Genomic DNA, 26673 nt, shown 5'->3' with positions numbered 1-26673 from the left:
CTTAAAGAAATATTGTTGAGAATTCTTTTCCACAATGATTCCTGAATATAGACTTTTGAAAATAAAACTTTTTAAGTTAAAATTAAAAAATAAAAAAATTACCCAAAAAAATTTCCATGCATGTTAAGTAATACTAATTCTATTTCACAATTTTTCCCATACTATCTTGTAGGTTGTTAATTAACCACCCAATATTGTTTAATTTTGTTGTTAATGATGTTGTTTTCAGAAATTATGAAAATAGGACTTGCTTAGTTAAAGCAATCAATTGGCTGGATTTTTTTTTTCATTTAACAACCACAAGTTTAGTTGTTAGGTAGCATATTTCAAGATTTGTAGTGGGATAGAAAATGATAGGAATTTCTTCTCTATTATCTCTCTTAAGGAAAACATTTTGCAGCCATACAGACAAGAGAAAGATTTTTCAGTTCCCTTCCTTAAATCTTTACTAAGGACAATTTATATTTCATATAAGGAAGAATCACTTTTTTCTGTAATAATCTAAGTACCTATAGATTCCAGCCTTTTAGTGAGAATGCTATAGACAAATATAACTCATGTAAAGGGGAAAATGTTATGAGCCTGGACAATATTTTTGAGTTTGCATGGTCAGTTGTACCTGCAAAGGTAATAGAAAAAGGAAATTGCTTACTAACATGATAGAGATTAAAATACTATATTAAAATTAATTTATAATTTAATGAAAATTATTTGATAACTCAGGGATTTATTTGACAATATGGATATTGATATAATAGTTAAATGATAATTTGAGTTTAAACTGATCAGAAAAACAATTCTTTTCAGCTTTGCAAGTTTTACAGTGCATTTCTTTAAATATACATTCACCTAGTCTGAATTCAGTATAAATTGAAGTCTATGGTATTATATGTGAAATAATATCCCTTTATCCACAAATTTAAAAAATGCTTGTGAATACTCAGTCTACCAGGTTTTGTTTTAAATGTTTTTGGCATCATTGATGAACAAAATATAACCATAATGAGATATACTCAAAACGTAGCTTTTGATATATATCTTTGATATCTCTGCTTTAATGCTTAATTGAAAACAAATAAAAAAATTTTAAAACTGATAGGATATTTTTTGTGATAACTGTAAAATTACTCATCAATGAAAATATGAATTTAAAACTTTGTTGTCAATTCATATTGAAATAATAAATACTTTCCTCTGTATAATTTTAAAAAATCAAATATAAAGGTTACAGTAATAATTGTTGATAAGTTGATGTCAGTTACTCTAAAAGGAAACAGTCAATAAAAATAAGAACTTACTATGGGTCAAGAACTGTTTAAGTTCTGAGGATATAAAAGGAAGCAAAAAACAATTCCTACCTACCATCGAAGAGCTTATATTTTAATGAAATGGTTTTCCAGTGCTATTCTTACCAAATTATATCCTTTCATAGATTGTTTAGGAATAAAAATAATGCTACAGATTGAAGTATCAATTTAGTCCACTGCAATTTAGTCCGACAAAAATTCATTAATTCCTACTATGTGTTCACCATATTGGTGCAGAGAATAAAAAAAAGGAATAAAATGAAAAACAGGATTGCTTTTAACAAGAAATTAAGATTTGAGCCATTATTCCTTACAAACAATTTAATACTAACTAACATGAGCTAAAAATTTTTGCTCCTATTAAAGTGTGATGCCTATGTATAAAGAAATAAACTAAGCAAATAGTGCTTGACAAGATGTAAAAGATTTAGATTGAATGGTTTCCAAGATTCCAAGAATCATTGTTTATAGTTATGTATATCTTTCTCTTTTATTAGCCCCTCCTTTCTATCATAATTACCTATCATAATAAAATTACAACCCATGAAAAAAGATGAATGTGAATTTGGTTCTTCAAGCCATAAGAGAATATTGATATCATCATAAATTTTATTTTCTGCTCTTATACTTTTTTTTTAATTGATCAATTGTAAACTTACAGTTAAATTAACCCTCATGACAATTAATGGCTACAAAAAGGGTGGAGGATGAAACAATTTCTCCAAAATGTATTGAATGAATATATTGAGATAGAAAATGGAATTGAATGTTCTTTTAATGAATAGCATTTTAAAATTGAAAATTAAAGGTGAGTTTTAAAAAGAATTACATGTGAGCATGATTGAATTTTTCTGTTCTCTGTACAAATAATTTTTTAACATGCAACTGTCATCATCTTGAGCAAACCGCATGTTCCCATAGTTTACTTTCATGCAATGATATTGGATATATCATTTAGTATCTACTTTCTTTTCAATTCAGTGCTGAATATAAGAGGAGAACTAAATATGTTCAGAAAAGTCTTAATCCAGAATGGAATCAGACAGTTATTTATAAAAATATCTCCATGGAACAGGTATGTAATAATTATCTTTTATGATTCATATTTGTAGGATTCATATTCCATAAAGTGCAGTACTTTTCATTGCTATGTAGCCTAGTTGTTGATGTCCAAATAATCAAAAAATAGAAATTCTACCTATTGAGAATGTTTAATGTTCTTAATTCCTCTTGTGTAAAGATCTAGTCTCTTTTATTTACTATCCTTGTGACAATGAGCAAAACCACCCGGTACCTCAGTTTCCTCATTTCCCAAAGCTAAAAATCATTCCTACACTACTTACCTAAGAGGGTTTTTGCAAATGTTATAGAGAGAGACTTAAAAAGAAGAGTAATAAAATATGAATTAATATTTCACATACTTACCAAAATGCCCTAATACACATCAGTAATCCTGTATCCCTATAATACAGAATATTACAATAATTGATATAAGCAGAAACATGGAGTAGGGAAGAGAGAGATGACCCCAGAATCAGGAAGATTTGAGTTGATTCTTCCTTCTCATATATAATGGTTTTATAATCCTGGAACAAACAAAGTCTCAGCCCTGAAGCATTGAAAACAATAATTCTTAGTTAAGTTAATGATCTATATTAGAACAAAAATCACTGATGACTAAAAAATGAATTCAGAAAAATAAAAATGATATCCATGTTGAAGACTATTAGTCAAAGGAATAACATATCCATATCTTCAATTTAAGAAGGCAAAGAACAATATGACACATTTTGAAATTTTTTCATTAAAATGTTTAAAATAAATATAAAAATTAGCAATGAAAATAACGTGTCCTACACTTTAGCAGGCTGTTAGAAGCCTCTTTAGCATGTTGTTTTTAAATGCATAAAATAAAATATATAGAATTACAAAGGATAGAATTACTTTAAAGAAATAAGTCCGCGGACTCTAAATGAATAATATGTATCTTAAAATTCACTATGTAGGAAATGCAGTTATGTGAAATACCTTCTACTTTAATCATATAGGATAAATGAACTATATTTGTTTCAACACTAATACTCAAAATTATCCTTGAGTATATTTCTTTTGCCATTATCTTGCTCCAGTTGGCAAAAAAATAACCTTTCTAAGAAGGCAAAAAAAAACCATGAAATAAAGTTAAAGAACATAAAAAGAAAGCCAATGGAAGAAAGTCGCCCAAGGGATTGATTGTAGAGAAGATCCTCTAGCAAAAGCAATAAAGATGGGACTTTGTCAAGCAGCATCACAAGAAAGGCCTTTGGCAATCTCTCTGGAGACACCCAAGGATTCCCTTTCACCACAGTGAAGAGAGAATAAAAATTCTCTGACCTCAATTGCTTAGTCCACTGTTATTATAACTTAAGGCTAAAATGTTTTGCAAGATGACAGATTTTGATTTTTAAAATGTACTCAAAAGAAAAAAAAATAGATTCAATATAGAAATTTACCCTTCAGTTATTTTTCAGAAACAAATATCTTTCTTCAATAGTATTAAGCTTGCCTGTACACAGAAAGTAAAATGAATTAAAAAATAGCAATGTGTACTAGAGGATCAGCCTAGTTACCATCCCAGTCTAGTGACGTACCTGCAAAGTTACAGCATGCTGCCTCTAGCCTGGATTTTCTGTTTATTAACGTAGAGACGTCTGCATTTCATAAAATTTACATGAACATGAGACAATAAATGACAGTGTGTGACTTTAAATAAACGAGGGGGAAAAGCCCTATTAATAGAACAGTAAGAGAATAACTGTGATATATCAAGAACAGATGTTTTAATCAGTAGACACTGGCAGCATTTTATAGGGAGAAACTGAAAGTAGTTCATCACATGTAATCAGCTCTGCTTTAATATCAGCCTCCTCTCTTAACTTATTAATAGTTATACTTTCAAATGGGTAGTTGTGGGTGCCTAGGCTTGCTCATTTCTGACAGTAATAATCAGTATTCAAAGTTCATTAATTTTAACATCTCTATGTAGAATTCTAGTTGTATGAGAAACTTTTAACTTGATTTTGAAAACTTTTAAAAAATATTTTGATAACCATTTTTCAATGTAATTGTTTTCTTTTACAATCCTCAATGTCATATTTATTCATTAGAAATATGTAACAAAGGGTCTATAGATTTCACCAGACATCCTAAAGAGTTGATGCAAAAATTAAGAAAAAAAGTTTTACAAAGATTCCTTTTACAAAAAAATTTGTATGCAAGTTATATCTAGCTTGAAAATAACTTTTTTTAAAAAATGTTATTGATATTTTTGAATGAAGGTTAATTCAACTATATTTTGATAAAAAAAATTTAATTCCCAACTTTGAGTTTTTTGTTACTCTGCTTTTAAAGGTCCACAGGGAAAAAACAAATCCATCAACTGAATACAACATTCTTCTTATACTAGCTTAGATAATGTAACCAGATTATTTGTTATAAATTTGCTCTTCTTATGATTTCTTTTTTACTACATATAAATTAGTTTATGCCTCTACTAATGAAGTTATTTGAATGTTTATTTACATTTCCCATAATTAGAAGCTATTATAAACATCAAGATATTTTTATATATTATAAACATCAAGAAAAAAGGATGTGATAGGAAAGCATTACATATAAATAAATATATGCATATATAGCATATATATCACATATGCCATATGTTACATATGTATATACATGTATATATATCTTTCTGGAGTGTGATAGAAATTCAAACAGTGTGTAAGAAAAATAGGGAAATAAGCAAAAGTTTCTTTTATTTGAACTTGGTACCAATGCAGCTAATCACCTATCCTAATAGGTTATAATAATGATGTTAACTTGATACAAAATAACTATTCACATTCATGTAATCTGTGAAGTATCAGCATATTTCAATAAAAAAATTTATGTTCAAATTAATCTTGTATATTTAGTGTCTGTCCTCAAGTTTTTTCATATGCAAAATGAGATGATTAACTAGATGGTCCCCATAGTTCCTTCAAGCTTGAGATGATTATTTCAAGACCCTGTTATCTTGATTTCAAAAAATCAAAGTACATTTTTGAAGTAAAACTAGTATTCCATTTAATGTTCTCCTGACATACTCGACAATGTTTTTAGTGTTTAAGAAATTCAAGTGAGACCCAAAAGAGTGAGCATGAAACCAGCCTCTGTGGTAAGGCACCAAGATAGATGCATAGGCACATATAATTATTTATATATTTTTGGTTTGAATATGTAAAAGTATAAAATCTTGGGAAATGAGTCTATTGTATTACCATATATGTTTGCTACTTGCTTAAATGTTTGAGCTTCCTCTGCACACACAGATAATATTGAATCGAATTATAGATATTTCTTCAGAAATAACTTTTTTAAAACATCAATGGCAATAAAAATGTTTTGTGTACTCAGAAATGTTACCCTCATTATTAAAATCTAGATTCCCTTGCAAAAATCTCTGAACTTTAGTATATAGCCCAATATAAGCCCATCTGGCTTGAGATGTAATTTTCCTTAGATCAAGGTTATTACAAAGAAATGAAAATTGCCTTCCTGTCATATTGCAAAAGAGTGCAAGCAAGTGATAATAAATAGATTTTATTGTGTGGCTGAAATAAGAAATGCATGATGGAAATTGGGGTTAATTACATTTTGATTTAAACTATAGCTCAAGAAGAAAACACTGGAAGTGACAGTCTGGGATTATGATAGATTCTCTTCCAATGACTTCCTTGGTGAGGTAAGTTTCACTCCTTGTGTCCTTGTAAATAAAAGATTACCTCAGACTCCAGGATCTCTTTTCTTCTTTTCTTTCCTTTCTTTCTTTCTCTTTCTTTCTTTCTTTTCTTTCTTTCTTTCCTTCTTTCCTTTCTTTCTTTTTTTCCTTCTTTCCTTTCTTTCTTCCTTCCTTCCTTCCTTCCTTCCTTCCTTTCTTTCTTTCTTCCTTTCTTTCTCTCTCTCTTTCTTTCTTTTTTCTCTCTTTCTTTCTTTCTTCCTTCCTTTCTTTTTTAAAGCCCTTACCATCTGCCTTAGAATCAGTACTGCATATTGTTTCTAAGGCAGAAAAGGGGTAAGCAATAGGGTTTAAATGACTTGCTAGGATCCAACAGCTAGGATGTATCTGAGAGTGAGGTTGGATTTAAACCCAAGACCTCTTATCTCTGGGCATAGCTCTTAATCCACTGAATCACCAAGCTGCTCCAAGATTTGTTTTCTGACCTAAGACTAATAGAAAATGTGTTGGCCTTGTTTCCTTTAAAACATTTTTGATCAAAGTAATTTTTATAGTTAGATCCCTTAGATAATTATGGCTTTATTGCTTTATTCTGAAACTATAGGCTCACATCCTACATTCTCAACAGCTCTGGAAATGGCTATTCACTTTGAAACATGGTAGCCTATTTTGTGAAGAAATTTCCCAGACTAATATATTGATATAAAAAGGGACATGTATTCTACTAATGCAAATATCATTTGTACTAATTATTTATTTTTCATTAATGATCAATGGTTAATGATTAAAAGTGTATTATGTTGATTATTATTAATATGTTAATTATTGGTTTATTATAATGTATATATTAATTTGATAGTTATGGGATTATATTATTACTATTGACTATTAATCAAATATTAATGCATTATGATGTGTTAAACATTACCTATAGTTAATGTATTAAAATGTTAACATTTTCATTCTGAATATGTCAAGGCAAAAAGTTACCCTGCGTTTTCAGATAACACTGGATATGACAGCTTGACACCAATAACTTTTTTTTAATAGTTAAGGTAGGGAAGAACCATCACTAAAAGGTTGGTGTTGAGGTGATTATTTTTGGTTAAGGACAAGGTATTTCAAGATTCTATCTAATGAATTTAAGAAGGGTTGTGATAAGCAGCAATAAAAGGGATACATTCACTAATTAAATCACAGACATTTTAAAGAGGGCTATGAATAGAGCACTAGGCCTGGAATTAATAAGACTTGAGTTCAAATATGGTCTCATACATTTATTAACACTGTGATTTTAGAAGTCACTTAACCTAATTATTCATCAGTTTCTTTATCTGCAAAAAGGGATCAATAATATAAGCTACCTCTTAGAGTTGTTTTAAGGATCAAATAAGACAATATTTGTAAAGTGCTGAGCACAATGACTAAAACTAAGTGCTAAATAAATATTAGTTATTGTTGTCATTTTATTTACTGAAATAGCACTTAATTTACAGTGAATCAAAATACTTTGGACATTTGCCTAAATGTTCTTGTTCTCCTTTTTGTTAGGTTAAATGATAACCTACTCTGTAAATCTGATATAGTTTAACTTGAAAATTGGCAGCTTTATTCTTGAATAAATAAACACAAAGGCACTGAATCAGAATACTTTTTAAGAAGGTAGAATGAGCAAAAATGGAAATAGCACTGAAGAAAACAGATGGGAAAAGCATCTGTCCTAGATTTTTATATTCAGAGGAAGTCTATAATGGAGCTGACATAATTGTTAGGTTATAGTGGACTAGATTACCAAGATATTTAGAAGAGGGTTATCTATCAAAGGCATAGAAAAATGAATCAATCAGCACATCAATGAAGTGTCTGTTAATTCCCTGTTACATAAGAGGTATTGTGGAACCAAATCCAAAAGTGAAAGAGGATGCTTTCTCACAAGGAGCTTACATTCTTCCAGGAGCAATAATATCCACATCTGTATACCACATGTGCAATGCAAATACAAGGTGAACTTAGGGTTAGGAAAGGACTTAACATCTGGAGGGACCAAAAATGACCATGTGCTGGTTCATGAATATGGGTATCAAATTTCTAGTCAACCTATGTCAAATATAAAGAGTATATAATGTGGAATGTGAGTTGAGTTTTGAAGAAAAAGGTCAAGGGCAACTAGATGGTACATTGAATAGAGAGCGAGTCCTAGAGTGAGGAGGCTCTTGGTTCATAGATGGCTCCAAAAACTTCTTAAATATGTGAACTTAGCCAAGCCATCTAAACCCATTTGCCTAGTCCTTACCCTTCTTTCCTAGAGTCCTTTCTTTTTTCTTTTTTGTTTGTTTTTTTTTTAAACCCTTGTACTTCGGTGTATTGTCTCATAGGTGGAAGATTGGTAAGGGTGGGCAATGGGGGTCAAGTGACTTGTCCAGGGTCACACAGCTGGGAAGTGTCTGAGGCCGGGTTTGAACCTAGGACCTCCTGTCTCTAGGCCTGACTCTCACTCCACTGAGCTACCCAGCTGCCCCTACCTAGAGTCCTTTCTAAGACAGAAGGTAAGGATTAAAAAACAAAAAAAGCAAAAGATCCAATGGTATTCCTTATAGGTGGTGATGTCCTTTGAATGCTCATGTGTACTAATGACACTTCATTGATTGTGTGAAGCCCCAAAACATTACAAAGATTGATAAATTAGATCTGTAGTCACTCAGAAAAAATCAACAACAAAACCTTAACATAACCACAATCACAGGAAAATCCAGGAAAATATGAGGCAGACAATGAAAAATATTTGTTCTCCAAGTATACAAAATTGTGATTTAAAGTTGAATGGACCACTCAATCAGTCAATCATATGTATTATTAAGAACTTACTATTTAATAAGCACTGGAAATGCCAAGAAAGGCAAAAGCATAGTTTTTTACTTCAAAGAGCTCACATTCTAACATGGAAGATGGCATTCATGTAAATATGCATACACAACATATATTCACTATAAAGGGAAGGTAATATCAGAGGAAAAGCACTAGCAGCAGGAGAGACAAGGAACAGCCACCTGGAAACTTAAAGATATCATCTATCATCTAAGACACAGACACTTCAAAGAAACAATTAGCTGGACCAAAAATTGAATAAGAGGAGCAGAAATTGCAAAATTATTACTGAAAAATTCTAAGTTTTCTAAAATAAAAGCCATTAACACTAATGGCCTTCTGCACTGGTTTATGATTGTGTGCCATTTCACTGAACATCTTTGAAGAATTATAGCTGCAAGAGTAGCTAGGTCACTCAGTGAAAGGCAGGTCTGAGGATAAGGGGACCCGAGTTGGACAAGTCACTTAACCCCATTGCCTAGCCCTTACTGCTTTTTTGCCTTGGAACTGAGACTTAGAACCAATTTTAAAGTAGAAGTAAGGGTTGTAAAAAGAAAAAGGAAAAAGAAGCATTATAGTAGCATATAATATAAAAGGTGAGAGAGAGAGGCAAAATGATGGGTATGAGAAGCCACAGAATGTGAAATTTTGCAGTATATTTGTATAAAGGAAAATTGTCAAACACTCTAGCTGCATACCACAACACTCCCTATTGAGACCTGACCCAGGTTAAAATATAATTAGAAAATATTTAACAAAATAAATAAAAATACAAAAGACCATAGACAATGTTATTATGTAGGTTTCTAAGTTAATATATGGTTTACAAGAATCCTTACATATGGTTTAATGGCCCTCATTTCTATTTGAGTTTGACATCATTGATGCAAAGTATGTCACCAAGAAATATATGGTAAAAAAAATTCTGATCATGTATGAAGAAAATGGCACCACTGATGGACAGCCTATGTTCCACTTGTATCTTATCAAGGTGAAGAATATTAGAAGAAAATCCCTATAATATCTGATAAAACACATATAAAGGTTTATGGGAGAACATGGACAAGAGGTGCATAGGATAGTCAGAAATGAGTGGATTGGCTTCTGCATTGATGGAGAGAACATGCACATTAATGAGATTATAGATGTAATGGATTGTTAAGAGAAACTGGAAACAATGAAATAAGTTAATGCCATTTTCATAAAAAAGTATACTTTCTCAGGAATGTTGAAATTGAGTATAGTGATCTCATAAATTCAGGGAAAATTGAGGAATTTCCCTTTTTTAAATTTTTGTTTTTAGACTCCACATCGCAATAGTATATTGACTTTATAAGAAGACACTACCTTCAAATTACTCTTTTTGTTGTTGTAAATTGTAAGGCATTATAAATAAATATCTCTTTTTTTTTAAACCCTTGTACTTCGGTGTATTGTCTCATAGGTGGAAGATTGGTAAGGGTGGGCAATGGGGGTCAAGTGACTGGCCCAGGGTCACACAGCTGGGAAGTGGCTGAGGCCGGGTTTGAATCTAGGACCTCCTGTCTCTAGGCCTGACTCTCACTCCACTGAGCTACCCAGCTGTCCCCATAAATATCTCTTTTAAGGCTTAGGAAGTCCCTTGTACCCTGCTATTCCCATATTTAGATACTACCAATGATTCACATTAAATTTTGGATCTGTACTTAAAATATATTTTCTTTAGTGATTATGGATATGAGCTGATGAATCTATAGTCCCTCATTCAGTTTTCCTTCAAGTTAACACATGTGTAGTAAGTGTCCATTAAGTGTAAAATAGGGCACAGTATGTCAGGCCTGGAGTAACTTCCTCACTTCAAATGTAGCCTCAGACACTTATTAGTTGTGTGACACTGGGCAAGTCACTTAATCCCATTTGCCTCAGTTTTCTCATTTTTAAAAGGATCTGGAAAAGGAAATGGCAAACCTTTCCAGTATCTTTGCCAAGAAAATCCAAATGGGATCAAAAAGAAAGAACCTACCAAAAGCAACTGAACAACAATAAGGCATAAGATTCTATGCCAGATCTATTGAAAGCCAAGACATAAAGCAAATAGTTGCTACAACCAAGGAACTTATGTACCACTAAAGGGATATACTGTTTTCACAGAAAAGATAATACAAGGTAATTTGAGAAGGAAGAAAGCAATAGAAAGTAAATGGTATGAAGACAAGCTCTACCTAAATGCTATACTTGATCTAAGGAGCCTATGAGTTGCAGCTGAGGCAGAACTACATCATGGGCATGGGAGACCTGAAAACACAATGTTTTCAAGAAGATATATTAATTCCTGGATTTTGGATTATTGTCACATGAGAAATGCTATTTGATCCCATTTTGTGACGCAAATTATGACTTTGACTCGTTTTTAGCAATGTCTTTTTAACCAACTGAAAAGCTGAGATAAAAAATGTCTATATATGCATATATTATATGTAAATATTCAATTAAATGTTATTTGGCTTATGTTTTTCAAAATACTTTCATTCAAAGAGTAAGTAGATCTTGTACTTATTGTCTTTCTATACTGTTTTGAAGGTATTAATTGAGTTATCTAGCACTTCTCACCTTGACAACACTCCTCGATGGTATCCTCTGAAAGAACAAACAGAAAGCATTGACCATGGAAAGTCCCATTCTAGTCAAAGCAGCCAGCAATCTCCAAAACCATCTGTCATCAAAAGCAGAAGTCATGGAATATTCCCTGATCCATCCAAGGGTAGGAAACCATTCAGAAAGAATACATTTGGTATATATTTGTGTATGTCCATTTGTCCTCTAAAATATGCATTGCTAATTATGTGATATGTTCCAGTGAGGACATCACATTTTAAAAGAATAATTTCTGAATATACAAATATTATAATGAATTTAGTTTAAGAACCAAATCTTTCTTCTTGAATAATCTACTCTATTTTTCAGGTTCACTGATATAGAAATTATTCCTAAAATAGTTAACACATCAATGAAAGTTCCAAAGAGTATGATACTCAATTGAACAAGACCTATTTTGCTTTTTATTTTCTTTTTTTAATAATTGTTTTCTGACACTTTGTGTTCTATCTTCTCTCTTTCCCTCCAACTACCCCCCCCCAGATGGCAGGTAATATGATATAGATTGTATTTGTGTTATCACACAATAATACAATACAAATTCCCTTGTTTATCCTGTTGCAAAAGAAGGTATATCACTCGCACTAGAGAAAAATTCATTGAAAAAATAAAGTGAAGAATGGTATACTTTAATCTGCATTTGGACACCATCATTTCCTTCCGTGGAAGTGACTCATTTGTTTATGACAGTTGACTATTTAAAATAACAGACCTGGTACTTCGCTATAGTTTCTTTTCATCCCCTTTGTTTGGAGAAGAAATAAAAAATGAGGCTTAGGAAAAGGAATTCATACTCATACAAATATGTTTGAGTGGCAAATTATTTACCTGAAATGAAGTTACTTACAGATTTCAAATTATCATTCTACCTGTACTCTTATTAACACTCAGTAAATTACTTGGCCATCTTCAAATTTATGTGAAAATGGAATTTATTTTGAATGTGTTCTAGTTCAGCCTTTAGTTAGAAATACATTTAAATCATAAGATAAAATTAACTCTCAATGCACTCCCTAAAATTGTTCACTGAGTAATAAAAATCTCCTCCATTTCTTTTTGTAACATAATAGCCTATGTTAATATGCTGTGGTATTTTCACAACTCTAGATCAAGAACCTTATTCAGAATACCTAACTTAAAACCCTTCTTCAATATTTTAATGTTGCCTCCTATGTCCTCCCTAGAAATAAGAGAAAGAATAGCTGTTTGATGACATGCTTGCTTTCATCCTCTTTCATACAATTTCAAAGTGTGTTGTTTAAAGTTTCAATATTCTCAAACCAGCTAAAGATAAAGCCTGACAAAGACAAGAGAATCTTAAAGCAAATATATTTTTTATTTTTAACCATTTTGTATCCAGATATGCAGGTACCTACAATTGAGAAATCCCATAGTAGTCCCGGGAGCTCAAAATCATCCTCTGAAGGCCATCTTCGCTCTCATGGACCATCACGCAGCCAAAGCAAGACCAGCGTCACTCAGACCCACCTTGAAGATGCAGGAGCCGCCATTGCAGCCGCAGAAGCAGCTGTGCAACAGCTTCGCCTTCAACCAAGTAAAAGACGCAAATAAATTCCTCAGCATGGCAGCTTAATGTTTATCTGTTGCCTTTCTTTTCCTGCTGTCTCTTCATGTTTGCTTTCTCATCTTGCTTCTCCAGTTCCCTTGTTCCTGATCACTGTTTTATGTCCCTTCATGTATGTTTAAAAAGAATCTAAGTACGTAACTCTACTCCTTTCTATTTGGTTTCATTTTTTTTAAATTTTTAATAGATGGCAGTAAAACTGGCTGTTTCTCCATCCTTTCCATCATCCATCCAAACTGGATAATGGTGTTTGATATTTGTGAATGTGGTGTTTTCAAGAGGAAAGATGTGTGTCATTTTCATGTTCTTAAATATCTTGTATACTCAAATGTATTCACTGAAACCTTAGAAGGCTGCTAGTGTTCTAGGTATTACTCTGGGCATACACACAAGCTTGAAGAGCAGACTGTCTATAAGTTGTTTCTGACATAATGAAAGAGCATGGTGCAGTGGGGGAAAAAAAGTGCTGGATTTGAAGTCAAAGGTCTTGGGTAAAGTGCCATCTTTGATACTAACTGACTTTGGGCAAGTCATTTAGCTTCTTTAGGAACCTCAGGTTTCTCAACTATAAAAGGAGAGTGGTGGGCTAACTGGCCTCAGAAGTCCCTTCTAGCCCCAAATCCCTTGATGCTCAGATCTGAGAACACACAAAGGCTACCCAATAGAACAATGCAATTAATAGATTTGGAAGGATTCCAATCTTGAAAACACAAAGGAATAAAGAAGATTCCAATTAATACTGAATAATACTTGGGAGTCAGCCTCAATTGTATAAATGTAAAATGTGGTAGTTATGTCTGTTATGCTGTAAAATCTTTTAAAAAAAGTTTAGGAATAGAAATGTTTACTTTGGCCTAATTCTTATAATAAAAAGTGGTAGGGCAACAGAGCCTTTTCATTATAGAGCACAAATGAGTCTACTCTTTTTTATGCCATTTTCTATAAGATAAAATGATAGTATAGGGTTGGATTTTATTAGTTCTATCATTTCATTGAAACTCAAAATGCCATTTGTCTAGCACAATAAATTGATTCAGGGCTAAAAGCCACTTATTTCCAAACACTGCACACTATAAATATAATTTGAATCTAAACTAAATTGCTTAAGGTTAGTTATCAAAAACTTGGATGTAACACCAGTTGACTAAATGTGGTTTTGTCATGTTTGTTGGTGTACTGTGAGTGCCCAGAGGCATTACTCGGAAAGTTGAGAAAAGGTGGTTATTTTGCTTTTCCATCATTATTAAAGAAACAGCCAGTTTTAATCCCCTTTAGTGCTGTGCATGTGGTGTCTTTTTTGGTGTTTGAGCACACAAGTTATTTAAATAGAAGAAAAAAAACTCCACTTGTGTTTGCATGACTAACATTTAAGCTGGTTCCATCTGAGGATACATACTGTGGGTTTCCATTTCACTCACACTGCCACAGCAGCACATAAAAGCGGTCAGTCTAATCATACCAGGAAGCAGCACAGACACAGCATAGCAGGAGTCCTCCCAATTCAAAGAACTCAGTCTGACAATCTGCCTCCACCAGCCAATGACAACAAAGACCCAAGCCAGCTGGCTCTCAGGAAGGTGATGTCTGATGGACCAGTCAAGCCAGAAGGAGGTGAGCAGAAAGATGCTGCACACAACAAGAACCCCTCTCCCCTCCTTTAAAGTGCCCCACCTTTGTTGTGTAGAGATTTGGTCTTAAACATCTTTGCCCTCTTCCTAGTGTGTGCTATTGCAGGCCTAGCATATCAGGATCACATCACCATTATGTAAGTCCCAAGACCACTGTGCTGATATTTGACAGACAGTCATTTGTACATTTCCATACATTGGGTCTCTGACTTTTGTTGGAAAAAAAAATAGACCAACTTTTGTTCATATTGCAGAATGGAATGCATGCCACTAACCTAAATCTGTTCAAGCATGATTTGTTGCATTGTGACAAAGCTTGAATTGCTCACAACTACTAGCTTCCCCATTGGAACATAACTTGGTTATTCCTGCATTACTCTCTCAAGTGTTTTGTTTATGGTTCAGTGGATTTTCAAGCTTCCTAAAGGAAAGCAAAGAAAACAATGTTAATGCACTCACATTTACGTGGTGAAAAAGTTCCCTCTTGATACTACAAGCAAACATTTTCCACTCTTGTTTTGGTAGTTGTTAAGTGTACTATCAGATGTGTTGGGCATGTCAATATCTAAGTGCCTGTGTAACAAATAAAGTCTCTTTATTTCATTCCTAAACTACTGGATTCTGAGCCATTGTTATATACTGTATGTAGCATGGTATGAATGTGTCACTTTTTGAAGGGGGCGGGGGCATATGGTTTGTTGCAATAGAGTATTTAATGATGTGACTCCGTTGCTAATTTAGAGGAATCCAAGTAAAACGATACAGATATTAGTTATAGAGTACCAGGCAAAATTCCTGTTGGAAAAGATCTCCAAGCTATGAGGAAAGTGAATTCAAAATGAAACAAATAGATGTGGTAAAAAAGAATACATAGCAATAACAGAGTTTGGACTCCTTCAAGAAATCCCACTGTATTTTTTCTTCCACATCTAGTGTGCTCTTCAGTGAGATTCTCCAGTGAGTGGATGAGGAATCCTCGTCACAAGCACTTTGCTTTGGAATATATGCTATAACTCTCCTCAGATGTCTGAACCTTAGGAGGAAAATTAGGAACACCCCTTATTCTCTCTTACCACAATTCCTAGAGTAGAGTTCCATGTGTACGTAACAGGATATATCTTTATAAATTATTTTCTAGGTTTATTCAAAGTTAAACATAGGGAAAATAATATTATTTTAGAGCATTTCAGTAGTGACCAGATGAGCAGTTATAAACAATGTGAATTCCAAGATATCAAGCCTCACATTCCCTACTTCTAACCCTCCTCGCTGGAATTCAACAACCTGTTCTACTACACAACCATAGCTATTAAAATGATTGAGTATTGGCAAGAGAGATTTTCTGTTTAAAGAATGGTTAAAGAAAAAATTTAAAAACTTTAGGAGGCCCAGAATTTTTCAGGTGGTAATGCTTATGGTACAAATCATAAGAGGTTGTCCCCTCATCTCACTTTTTGTTTCCTGTTGTCACCATCACTTGGTGCCCTTTCACCCCAAAAGATTTGGAAATGCTAAATTTTTATAGTGCTTACTATTCCCACTATAAATTCAGTGAATCTTATGATACACCTTTCCCAGCAGTAGTTTAGTCTATCATCCCCTATTCTTGCCCTCCATTTTGTATTTTTACATTTTATTTTTTCATTACTATAGGGTATCCAATAGATAACGAGGTTTTTCTAAAATGGTAAGAGGCCATGAACAATGTTCCTTGAGTTGACCTCCTTTGGTTAGCTTTCTGATAAGTTCACCAAAATTTAAATCTTCATACAGATGGATCTTTGAGAATATTTGATTTCATTTTCTTAAAGAACCCAAGATCATCTTCAGGATATAAGAACTCATTCAAATAAGAATTTAGGGAAAGGATTTTTTTCTAAGATGTAATAACAATAAAGGGAATGCATTTTGGCCAGAGAGAGACAGAGACACAAATACAAACTAAATATAATGTATACCATTAAGAAGGAAGCAAAAATACACTTAAATAATTTCCCAACTTCCCTCAAAAAAACCCTTTAAAACCACATAGATAACATACTTCTGTATTTCTTTATTAAAATGTAACCTTATTTGCTTGCATGGAGACAATAAAATTGGTAAAAAAAAAAAAGGGTAGCTAGGTGGCTGAGTGGTTCATACCTAGAAATGACAGATCCTGCATTCAAATCTGGCTTCAGACACTGCTTAGCTGTGTGGCCCTGGGCAAGTCACTTAAGTCACTCCATAGTTAGGTTAACAGCTGTTAACCACTTGACACAGTATTGATCCTAAGACAAAAGGTAAGGATTTTTTTAAAGGATAGACTGGTTTGGGCTCATAAATAGTGGAGGAAGGATATTATTTATGGTTTTTAGAGGGTCTGTATCCAACTCTTCCATGGCTTTGCAAATTTAAAGAAACAAAATTCTCTACATTTAGTTCCTGCAACCAAAAATTCTGAAATCAAGCTTTTCCTGAAATTAGGAGAAGTAATTTAGGGATATAGTTGTACAAGTCTGAAATGATCACTCTAATTCTAGTACCTGGATTTTAGGAATAATTGTCTAGACAGAAAATAGTGGAGAGAATACCATAGCCCTATCCCTCTTACCTAATCCATTTCCACAGTTTGTATAATGAAGGGGCTAGGGACATATTCCAGAAGTAAAGGAGCACTTTCTTAAGGAAATAGGCAACCGTTTTCTTGTTTGCCAAAAGCACAGTGCTGGTGCCAGATTTGCTGAAGGGGAAAATTGGGCAGATTAAGCCTTATCATCCTATTACCTAAAGTATTTTCTTCAGGAATATTAGATACTCTTCGAAACTCTGTCAAGGCACTAGGGTATAAATGGTCCACACTTACACATCAACAGGCCTTTAAATTCTGAAAAGTTGAGAACAATCTATGCATTAGAAATAAAAAATACCAAATTAGCCAAGTAAACCAGCTTTTTCATAAAGAATTAAATAATCTCTTTCTAAAGCTACAAGTTAAGAAACAGAGGCAAAATTAAAAATAACGTAGCAGACAATGGGCAGCCATTGACACTCACCTGTATTCTTTAGACAACTAAAAATGGCACTCACAACAGATTTGGGGTCCCTTGCTTATGTAAGGGAATTGGGAATTAATATCACTTTATACATCTGCCCATTTATTGACCTCTCACAGAAGAAAGTTTGAGGATATGCAATTACTTTCCCAAATCACTCTTCTGATTCTGATTCTGATTCTGAGTCTTCTGATTCCAAGAACTGTTTGTGTCAGTGGAGGGGAAAGCTATGGCACCAATGTGAAGGGAAAAAAATGAAAAAAAAAAAAACACCAAGGCCCATGCCTAACCTGAACAATGAAGGGATCATGACAACAGTTACAAAGAGATCAAGAAGTAATCCAGGGAAAATTGTTTGAGGGGGAAGTGTACTAAAGAAATCTCAGAGTGAGTCAGTCAATTTGAAGTTTGCTCTCTGTCGTGGTGCAAATGAATGCTTGTGACAAGACTGAAAAGATGCAGACAGGGAAGAGGAGGAAAGTATTTAAAAGGTTGAGAGAAAATGTTAACTTCAAAAATGGAGGGAGAACAAAGCTCCAGGAAAAAAAAAAACATACATGAACCAATTGGATAATTTCAGTACTCAAAAGTTTTTGTGCCCATATTTCTTGGAAAGAGCTTTTCTATACATTCCTACAGGGAAAATTAAAATGCTTTTTTCTAAATATTCATTACTTCTTTCTCTTTTCCTTTAATAAATCTCTACAGTTGTTAGCCCTCTATATTATTCTTGAGTCAGAGTTGAGATTACTAGAAATACTCCTACTTTTGGTATTACTCACACATTTCTGAGTATTTGACATACTCATTAAAATTAATTTGAAGTCTTTTCATTGCCTTGCTTTGAAAGGTTAACAAGAGAATAATCAAATAACAAACTGATAGAATTCATTATTCTCTTTTTTCAAATAGTTGAATAATTCTGTGCTTATTTTTAATTTCTGTGTTTTTCATCTACGATCTTTTAGCCATGTGTCTATGTATATTAGCATTAGAGTATAACACTCAGGAGGAAGAAAGATACATTTAATGTATAATTACTATCCATAAATTGTGCTCTGCAATTCATCTATGAAAGTCACTACTGAAGGAACATCAATGAGGCATGTAAAGAATTTTCCAGTGATAGCAATTGATCTTTGGCGATCAATCATTACTCTCTTGCTTGGGTACTCATAACTATGAGCACTAAGGTAAAATAGCATTACAGAGAGATGGAGAGTAGAACCATCTAGCCCACATAAAGGTCAAAGTTATGGTCTTGCCCTCATTAACATTAGATTTCAACTGAGCTAATAGGTACTGGAGTAAGAGTACATGGAAGTGCCAATCTATAAGTGTTGGTCATTGAAGAGGGTGGCTTCCCACATCATGTATTAGAAGGAACATAGAGAGCCCCATCTAACCAAAAACAATTTTCCCAGTGGACTACAAATGTCATTGAAATGCCTATTATTAGAGTAATATTTTATTTTGGAAACCTGATAGTCATTAAAAACCATTAGAAATGTGATATAGATTCACCTTCAAAATAAGTAATCCTAGAGAATAGGATCATCATAGACAGTGCAGATTTGCTTTGATAAGAAGAGGGAATTGGGGAAAGTTTGGTTCAAAGGGATAATGAGAGCCCAGGAAAACAGGGCACAATAGGCAAACATGAATGATTCTTTTAATACAGAAGTGGGAAAAGAGAAAGAGAGAAGATGTGCTAGCTCTGCATTTGTTGTTGTTTCAGTCCTTTCTAACTCTTTGTGACCCCTCTCTTGGCAAAGATGCTGAAGTGGCTTGTCATTTCCTTCTCCAACTCATTTTCTAGATAAAGAACATAAGACAAATAGGCCTAAATGACTTTCCCAGGGTCAAGCAACTAATAAGTGTCTAAGTTCATATTTGAACTGAGGTCCTCCTGACTCCAGGCCTAGTGCCCTATTCACTGTGCCACCTTGCTGCCCAACTAACACTGCATATGAAAGTGCCTAAATATACACATTAAAACTATTACTATTCTAAATAATGATTTTCAGATTTCAAATTTCTTAGATGTGATACTTTTCAACCAGATGTTTAACTTCGTATAAATACAGTCTAGATTACCTACTTGCCTATTGGGATATAGAGTTTGGTAAGAAGATACTATTGTTTTACATAATGATGGTAAATGGGCTTTGGGTATTGACTTTTAAGATTGAATGGCTAATAAGATGACATTTGTTTTCGTCAATTTTTTGTAACTATAGTTTTTAAAACACAAATATATTCAATTATTTGAAAAGTCCAAAATTCTTACATATTTGAAAATGACATCCTCCCAGAGATACTTAACTTGAACAAGTGAAATTGAAAGCTTGAGTAAATGAGTATGTGGAATTTATTTGTATTTAATGCATCTTTATATCTAAAAAGACTCTACAATAGTCAAAGATCTTTATAATAATAAAATATATGATTATGGAAATAATTTAGTTGATAGGGCAAAGTAGAGTAATGCGAACCTGGTATCGATATGACAAAACCAACAGAACACATACATTTTCATGGGGAAAAGAGTTAAGAAAGTATTGGATCATGGACTTCAGACATGGGTATAATTTTTTTTTGTGTTTTTTTTGTGTTTACTTTTTAATCATGTAATATGAACACAACTGGAATTTTTTCCTTTTAATTATGTTACATATTTATTCTTTAAAAATATGAATATTATTGTTGTCTTTTATTTTCACATGGCTATCATTTATGAATGTCTCCATGAAATTTGCTCTCCTTTGTAATAAAGAAAAGCAGTTAAGCAAAAATAACTGATGCAGTAACACAGGTTATCTGACATTTCACTCTCATTTTCATTTCTTTGTCTCTCTAGCAAGAAGAGGGAGGCATATTTTATTATTTGTGATGAAAATTAGTTATTAAAATTATTCAGAGTTTAACTTACTTTTAGTGTTCTTTTTATGTGTATTATTTTTAATCTCTGTATTTTGGTCAAAGTAGGAGTTTCCTTTTCTACTTTATCTATTAGATCAAAGAGAAATTTCATTTGGATGTCTCATGCAAAAAAAATGTCTTGACTTGGAAATCTATTAGCTATTTAGTTCAAGTTCTTATTTTTTAAAATACATAGAAATGTATGCAATATATGGCATGTGCAAAGTTTTCATTGACTTCAAAGGTTGAGGATATGCCTCTAAAAAATAAATCTCACTCTTCATTAGTTGCTTTGCTTAGCTTTCTCCATCTGCTCTGATAAGAATACTCATTTACATGGAAACTATTTGAATTTAATGAAAAGAAGTAGCATTTTTCATGATTTGTATCATTTGTAAATTATTCTTTCTTTTCATATGACAACCTCATGTTTTAAATAGATAGACATTAGTTGTTCAGTGAAGAATGTATTGTTTCTCTTTATCCTAATTCTATCTAAAGTACTTTGGGTGAGGTGTTGTTTAGGTTTTTTGTTACATTGGAAAATGAATTAAATTACAATATTGAATGTAGACTCTATGGAGGAAGTTTGTGTGTTACTTTTCTTTGTTGGTTAGGTAAAAACTGCTTATTGGTGGAAATTCCTAATTCTATATATCCAGTTATTATTCTTTAGTAAAGCATTCAGTCTCTTCGCTTCATGCATTTTCCATGTTCATTTTGTATTTTTCCAATTTTTAAGTTCATTAAGCTTCCTGAGATGAGTAATGAGTGAATTGATAAATAGAAATTTTATGAAATTAATCCTCCTCACTTCATTCAGAGAGGAAAATAAATAAAAAATGGAGGAGGGGAATGATGGGTTTAAAGGGGATATAATATACTCTGTCATTCCTTCCCATTCTACCTTGCATCAATCTATTATGGAATTTGGAGAGTAGATCTGTAAAACCACACCTGATTTGTTTGTATGAAAAATTCTGTGAAATTCATCATGACTCATATATATTGACATATCATCATGGATTCAAGCATCATCCTTCCTTTGATTATAATGTTAAGATTGATCCTTGAAAAATTAAGTCAATCAAAATATAACGTCCTAAGCAAAATTCACCTGTATGAGGTGGTCCTGTACAAGGTGTAGTTAGTAAATTATAATACTTTTAGTCCATTAGTATGCAGAATGGTGGGCAAAGGCAGAATTAACTTGGGAAGGAGAATCTTTCAAAAGGGTTCCAGGGTAAGTCCAAATATATGAAGAAAAAAAATACTGTTTCTGTGCCCTTCATTTGTAAGAGGGAACATGGTATGGTGGGTTCAGAGTGGACTTCTGAGCCAGAGTAACCTGATTTCAACTCCAGTCTCCAACATATACTTACTGTGATCATGAGCTGATCTTTCCACGGATCTAGGAAACTCTCCAAGATTATAAGTGAGAGATAAAGTACTGATTTGAATTGGTAGAAGGAGTTTCCTTATCCAGGAGGTCCCTCTACCAATGAGATCACAAGTCCCATTTCTGTCTCAGTTACATAGAGGAAAATTATTTGAAGGCTTAGCTTCATGACAGCACATAGGATCCTCTATGTAATGTAAACACAAAACATTCAATAACACGGCAGACTAAAATATATCATTTAATCACTAGAACATGCTAGAAATAAGCACTAGATGCATTTGAGTAGGTGTTTGCTTTTTATTTGTTTTAAATTAATTACATAATTTTGTTCTGAGGTAAATCCATTTCAGGATTGAGTTTCAAGAGTTAAGGAAGTTCTGGAGGGGAAAAGAAAAACAATAAACTGTGAAGATTAGAAAGGGGGTAAATTTAGATCTACAAGGTAAGACCCAAAACAGAATTTCTCATTCTAAGGCTGGGGAGGGTTTGGGGGTGGGGGACATAACAATGGTCTTGTAGTATGTGCAGGGTTATCAAGAACACCAGAGAAGATGATACCTTAGTTGCTCAACTCTGCTGAAGATAGAACGAGAGGAAGAAATAAGTTGTGACTCAAACCTCAAGATTATATGGCTACAAAGTGTCACAACTAGTTATAAAGTATAACTATAAATAACCTATTTACAAATTATCAATCATACTCAACTACCCAATTCACTGATATTTTTTTACTTTAATGGTCAGTAAATCAAATATGTTTTCTAGTGTAATGTAGAAAAACCTTGAGAAAGTATATGAAAGCTCCTTCAATTCCAGGCCTGAAAAAAGATCACATTTGTTTAGAATGGTCCAAGTAGCTCAAAGGTGGGTCAACTTTTTTATTACTTCTTTTTGGAATATTGAATACTTAAACTTACCTCTTCATGCATATCCATTGTCAGGAGGGAAAATGGTTGGTACTTTGGGAAATACATAGAAAGCATATTCAAAAGTGATATTGCAAATGAAAATGTCTTCAAGGATTCTTCAAATGTTTCCTTATACTTACCCACATTATTTTTTCCACCACTGGAATGAATAATAAGACATGATATTCTGGAGAAGCAGATTCCCCTAAGGAAAAAATGAGTGAAGCAAAAATTCTTATGTGTAATCAAAGTAGCAAAGAAAAGCCAATATTTTGATAACACTAAGAGAAAAAGAAAAATAGTAAAGGCCTTTTTCTTTTTTTTTTTTTTTATCTTCTTAAATTGTCTAGACTACATGCAGACTGCTTCTATTGCCTCCTATGCCAATAGTGGGGAAAATCATTACTATCCTAGTATTCCCCAGAACCATGATCTTTCAACTCACTCTTTCTCTCCATAACCAGAAATACTGAAAAAATGTATTTTTTCCAAGATATGTAACCATCAGGATCCTCTTTTCATTTCATATTCTCTATATCTCTAGTAGCTTTTGCATTCCATGTCCTGATCTTCCTTTATAAATTCAGATGTCAATTTCTTGCTATAGTAATTGACATTTCTCAGGGTGTTCTAATCTCTACTAATTAAAATGATTTTAAGTTTATGAAAAATAATTTAGATTTTTACTATAATTTAGACAATATATGGATTTCATCAATTATTTTTCAGTTTTAGTATTCTCACCATGTAAAACAAAAAGCACATGTTGTCTGTGAGTTCATAAAGCAAAAAAAATCTTCATTATTTTTTTTTTAATTTTAAACCCTTAGCTTCTGTGTATTGACTTATAGGTGGAAGAGTGGTAAGGGTAGGCAATGGGGGTCAAGTGACTTGCCCAGGGTCACACAGCTGGGAAGTGTCTGAGGCCAGATTTGAACCTAGGACCTCCCATCTCTAGGCCTGGCTCTCAATCCACTGAGCTACCCAGCTGCCCCAAAATCTTCATTATTTGTGAGGTGATTTTCCAGTTTTTTATTATCACAGGAAATTTCTAGTCACAGGATAGAATGTTATCCTGCAAGGTTCTGAATTATTCTTCCTGATTATAAATGAGATTGTGTGTCTAAAATGTAAATGTATTTAGCAATGGCCTAAATAAAACTTACCTAATAAATATCAATACAAATAGGACCCAAATAATCTTTGCCTTTGGGAATCTTATGGTGGAAGAAATTCCAAGGAACTAGACCAAGATGCAAAAGGAGAACCTATCACTGGGTGACCAGTTTATGTTCTTATTCTATGGTAAATCAGAACATTGATTTTCTGCTTTTATGTCTTATGTGTAAGCTGATAACTTGCATGCAATAATGCAAGATCCCAGAATATTCTCTATTTTTTTAATTTTTAAATTTTATTTAATTAATTTAGAACATTTTCCCATGGTTACATGATTTCATGTTCTATCCATCCCTTTCACCCACCCCCTCCCATAGCCGACACACAATTCTACTGGGTTTTACATATGTCATTGATCAAGACCTATTTCCATATTATTGCTATTTGCACTGGAGTGCTCGTTTAGAGTCAATATCCCCAATCATATCCTCATAAACCTATGTGATCAGGCAGTTGCTTTTCTTCTGTGTTTCTCCTCCCACAGTTCTTCCTCTGAATGTGGGTAGCATTCTTTTCCATAAATCCCTCAGAATTGCCCTAAGTCATTGCATTGCTGCTAGTACAGAAGTCTATTATATTCGGGTTTACCACAGTGTATCAGTCTCTGCGTACAATGTTCTCCTGGTTCAGATCCTTTCACTCTGCATCAATTCCTGAAGGTCATTACAGTTCACATGGAATTCCTCCAGTTCATTATTCCTTTGAGCACAATAGTATTCCATCAGCAGCAGATACCACAATTTGTTCAGCTTCTTCTGTATTTTTAACTGCTAAATTCTGCATCAGGACTACCCTCTCTATATTGAAATTTAAGAGTGGTAGATTTTCAAGATTTTCACTGCTAAAGCAATTGTATTATTGAGGTAGATACTGATAATTCATTCCAAATTCAAACATTTGTGTATTATTTTCTACATAGACTATCTTATTGTTCCCTCAGTTTGATTGGCTATTGACAATTTTTTGTCTTTGTAATATGGAAGATGAACAATTGAAATCACCTGTATTAATAAAAATTTCACTTTTATTTTGCTCATTTCCTCTTTAGTGTATCTATTTAACTACAAATTTAAATGAAATATTAAAATCTCATTAATAGTTTTTAGTATTGCATCTGATAATAGTAATTAGCATTTAAAAATAAGTTTATGTGTTGTACCCCTGCCCCAATTATTTCCTTTGTAGTAGAATTTTGGTGTGAAGTAGGTCAGTCTTAGATCTCATTCAAGAGAATTTAAGTACTGACATCTTCGAAACTGCTTATTACGAGGCAGAAGCTCATTAAAGTCAGCCCCATGGCTTGGATCCCAAGGACAGGTATGGAAAAAAACAATTAAATTCAATTTCTTTAACATATCAATGACTGAGTATAATGTCTTATCATGTTTTGAAATTATTTTAGTTTTTTATTTTTTCTGATATAGGTAGCTTTACATTTTTTTTCTCAAATCATTCCTAATTATATATATATATACACACTAACAAATCATTTGTGGACCCTTTATCCACCAAATTATCATTCATATCTATAAAGTATTATCACATATATGAAATAGATGAATATTATAATACTGTTAAAATCTTATTATTTTATAGGTATGGGAAAGATTTGAGCAACACAATGTAAACATAATATAATTCGGAAGAGGTAGGAAAGGGGGAACCCAAAGTTGTTTGCTTTCCATAGTCTTGTATAATATACCGAAGAATCCCATATTCTTTTTCTTCATATTTTCACATGGCTAATTTTGTAACTGTCTCCATATATGAAGGTGAAGTACCTTTGAGCACGAAGGATATTTTGTATTTCAAAGAAAAGAATTGTATAAATATCATAAAATTTGTAGTTCTTTGATATTTTGATAGGTTAACATATAGGTTAATACTAATATTGTGTTGCTAGAAGAAAGTATGTTAATTAATCTCCCACCAAGAGCTAAAACCAAAAAAAAAAAAAAAAAGATTAGCTAAACTTTTCATATGTTTAAATATGTAGAAGTAGTTTTAATTTGGTTGTACTGAAACACAAGTGGGATCATATTATTATTCTGTACTTCATCTGTATTCTATATTCTATTTTTCTTGTTTTTGTACTTAAGAAATAAACTGAAGTACATTTAAAGGAAGTAATTTTTTTGCCTCCCAGAGGACTTGATTTAATCATCTCTAAAAGATATTACTCATGTATTATGCTGGAGGTTAGGTAGAGAGATAGAGAGATTTATAGATTAGGTATAGTTAGGAGATAGATATTTCAAAGAATAGAAAGTTCTTTGGGCAGAAAGCATGACTGAAAGTTAACTATACAATTGTGGACACACCCAAGGGTTTAATGTGAAACAATGTTTTTGTTATAATTGATATTAAAATTGGTGAATGGGGGCAGCTGGGTAGCTCAGTGGAGTGAGAGTCAGGCCTAGAGACAGGAGGTCCTAGGTTCAAACCCGGC

At 32.8% G+C, this 26673-nt stretch overlaps 1 protein-coding gene across 1 annotated transcript in view; it reads left to right on the top strand.

The window, feature by feature from the left end:
- The window catches only part of PCLO (piccolo presynaptic cytomatrix protein), a 555993-nt gene that overhangs the window by 440185 nt on the left and 89135 nt on the right, over window positions 1-26673 (top strand). The window contains exons 17-20 of the mRNA XM_044677248.1: window positions 2289-2382; window positions 6001-6072; window positions 11491-11671; window positions 12926-13120. Coding sequence (XP_044533183.1) covers window positions 2289-2382; window positions 6001-6072; window positions 11491-11671; window positions 12926-13120 — 542 coding nt within the window. The remainder of the gene's footprint in view (window positions 1-2288; window positions 2383-6000; window positions 6073-11490; window positions 11672-12925; window positions 13121-26673) is intronic.

The sequence above is a fragment of the Gracilinanus agilis genome, chromosome 5 (genome assembly GCF_016433145.1).
Source record: "Gracilinanus agilis isolate LMUSP501 chromosome 5, AgileGrace, whole genome shotgun sequence".
Classification (NCBI taxonomy): domain Eukaryota; kingdom Metazoa; phylum Chordata; class Mammalia; order Didelphimorphia; family Didelphidae; genus Gracilinanus; species Gracilinanus agilis.
Note: the sequence above shows the minus strand (reverse complement) of the source record. Positions and strands in the feature narration are given on the sequence as shown.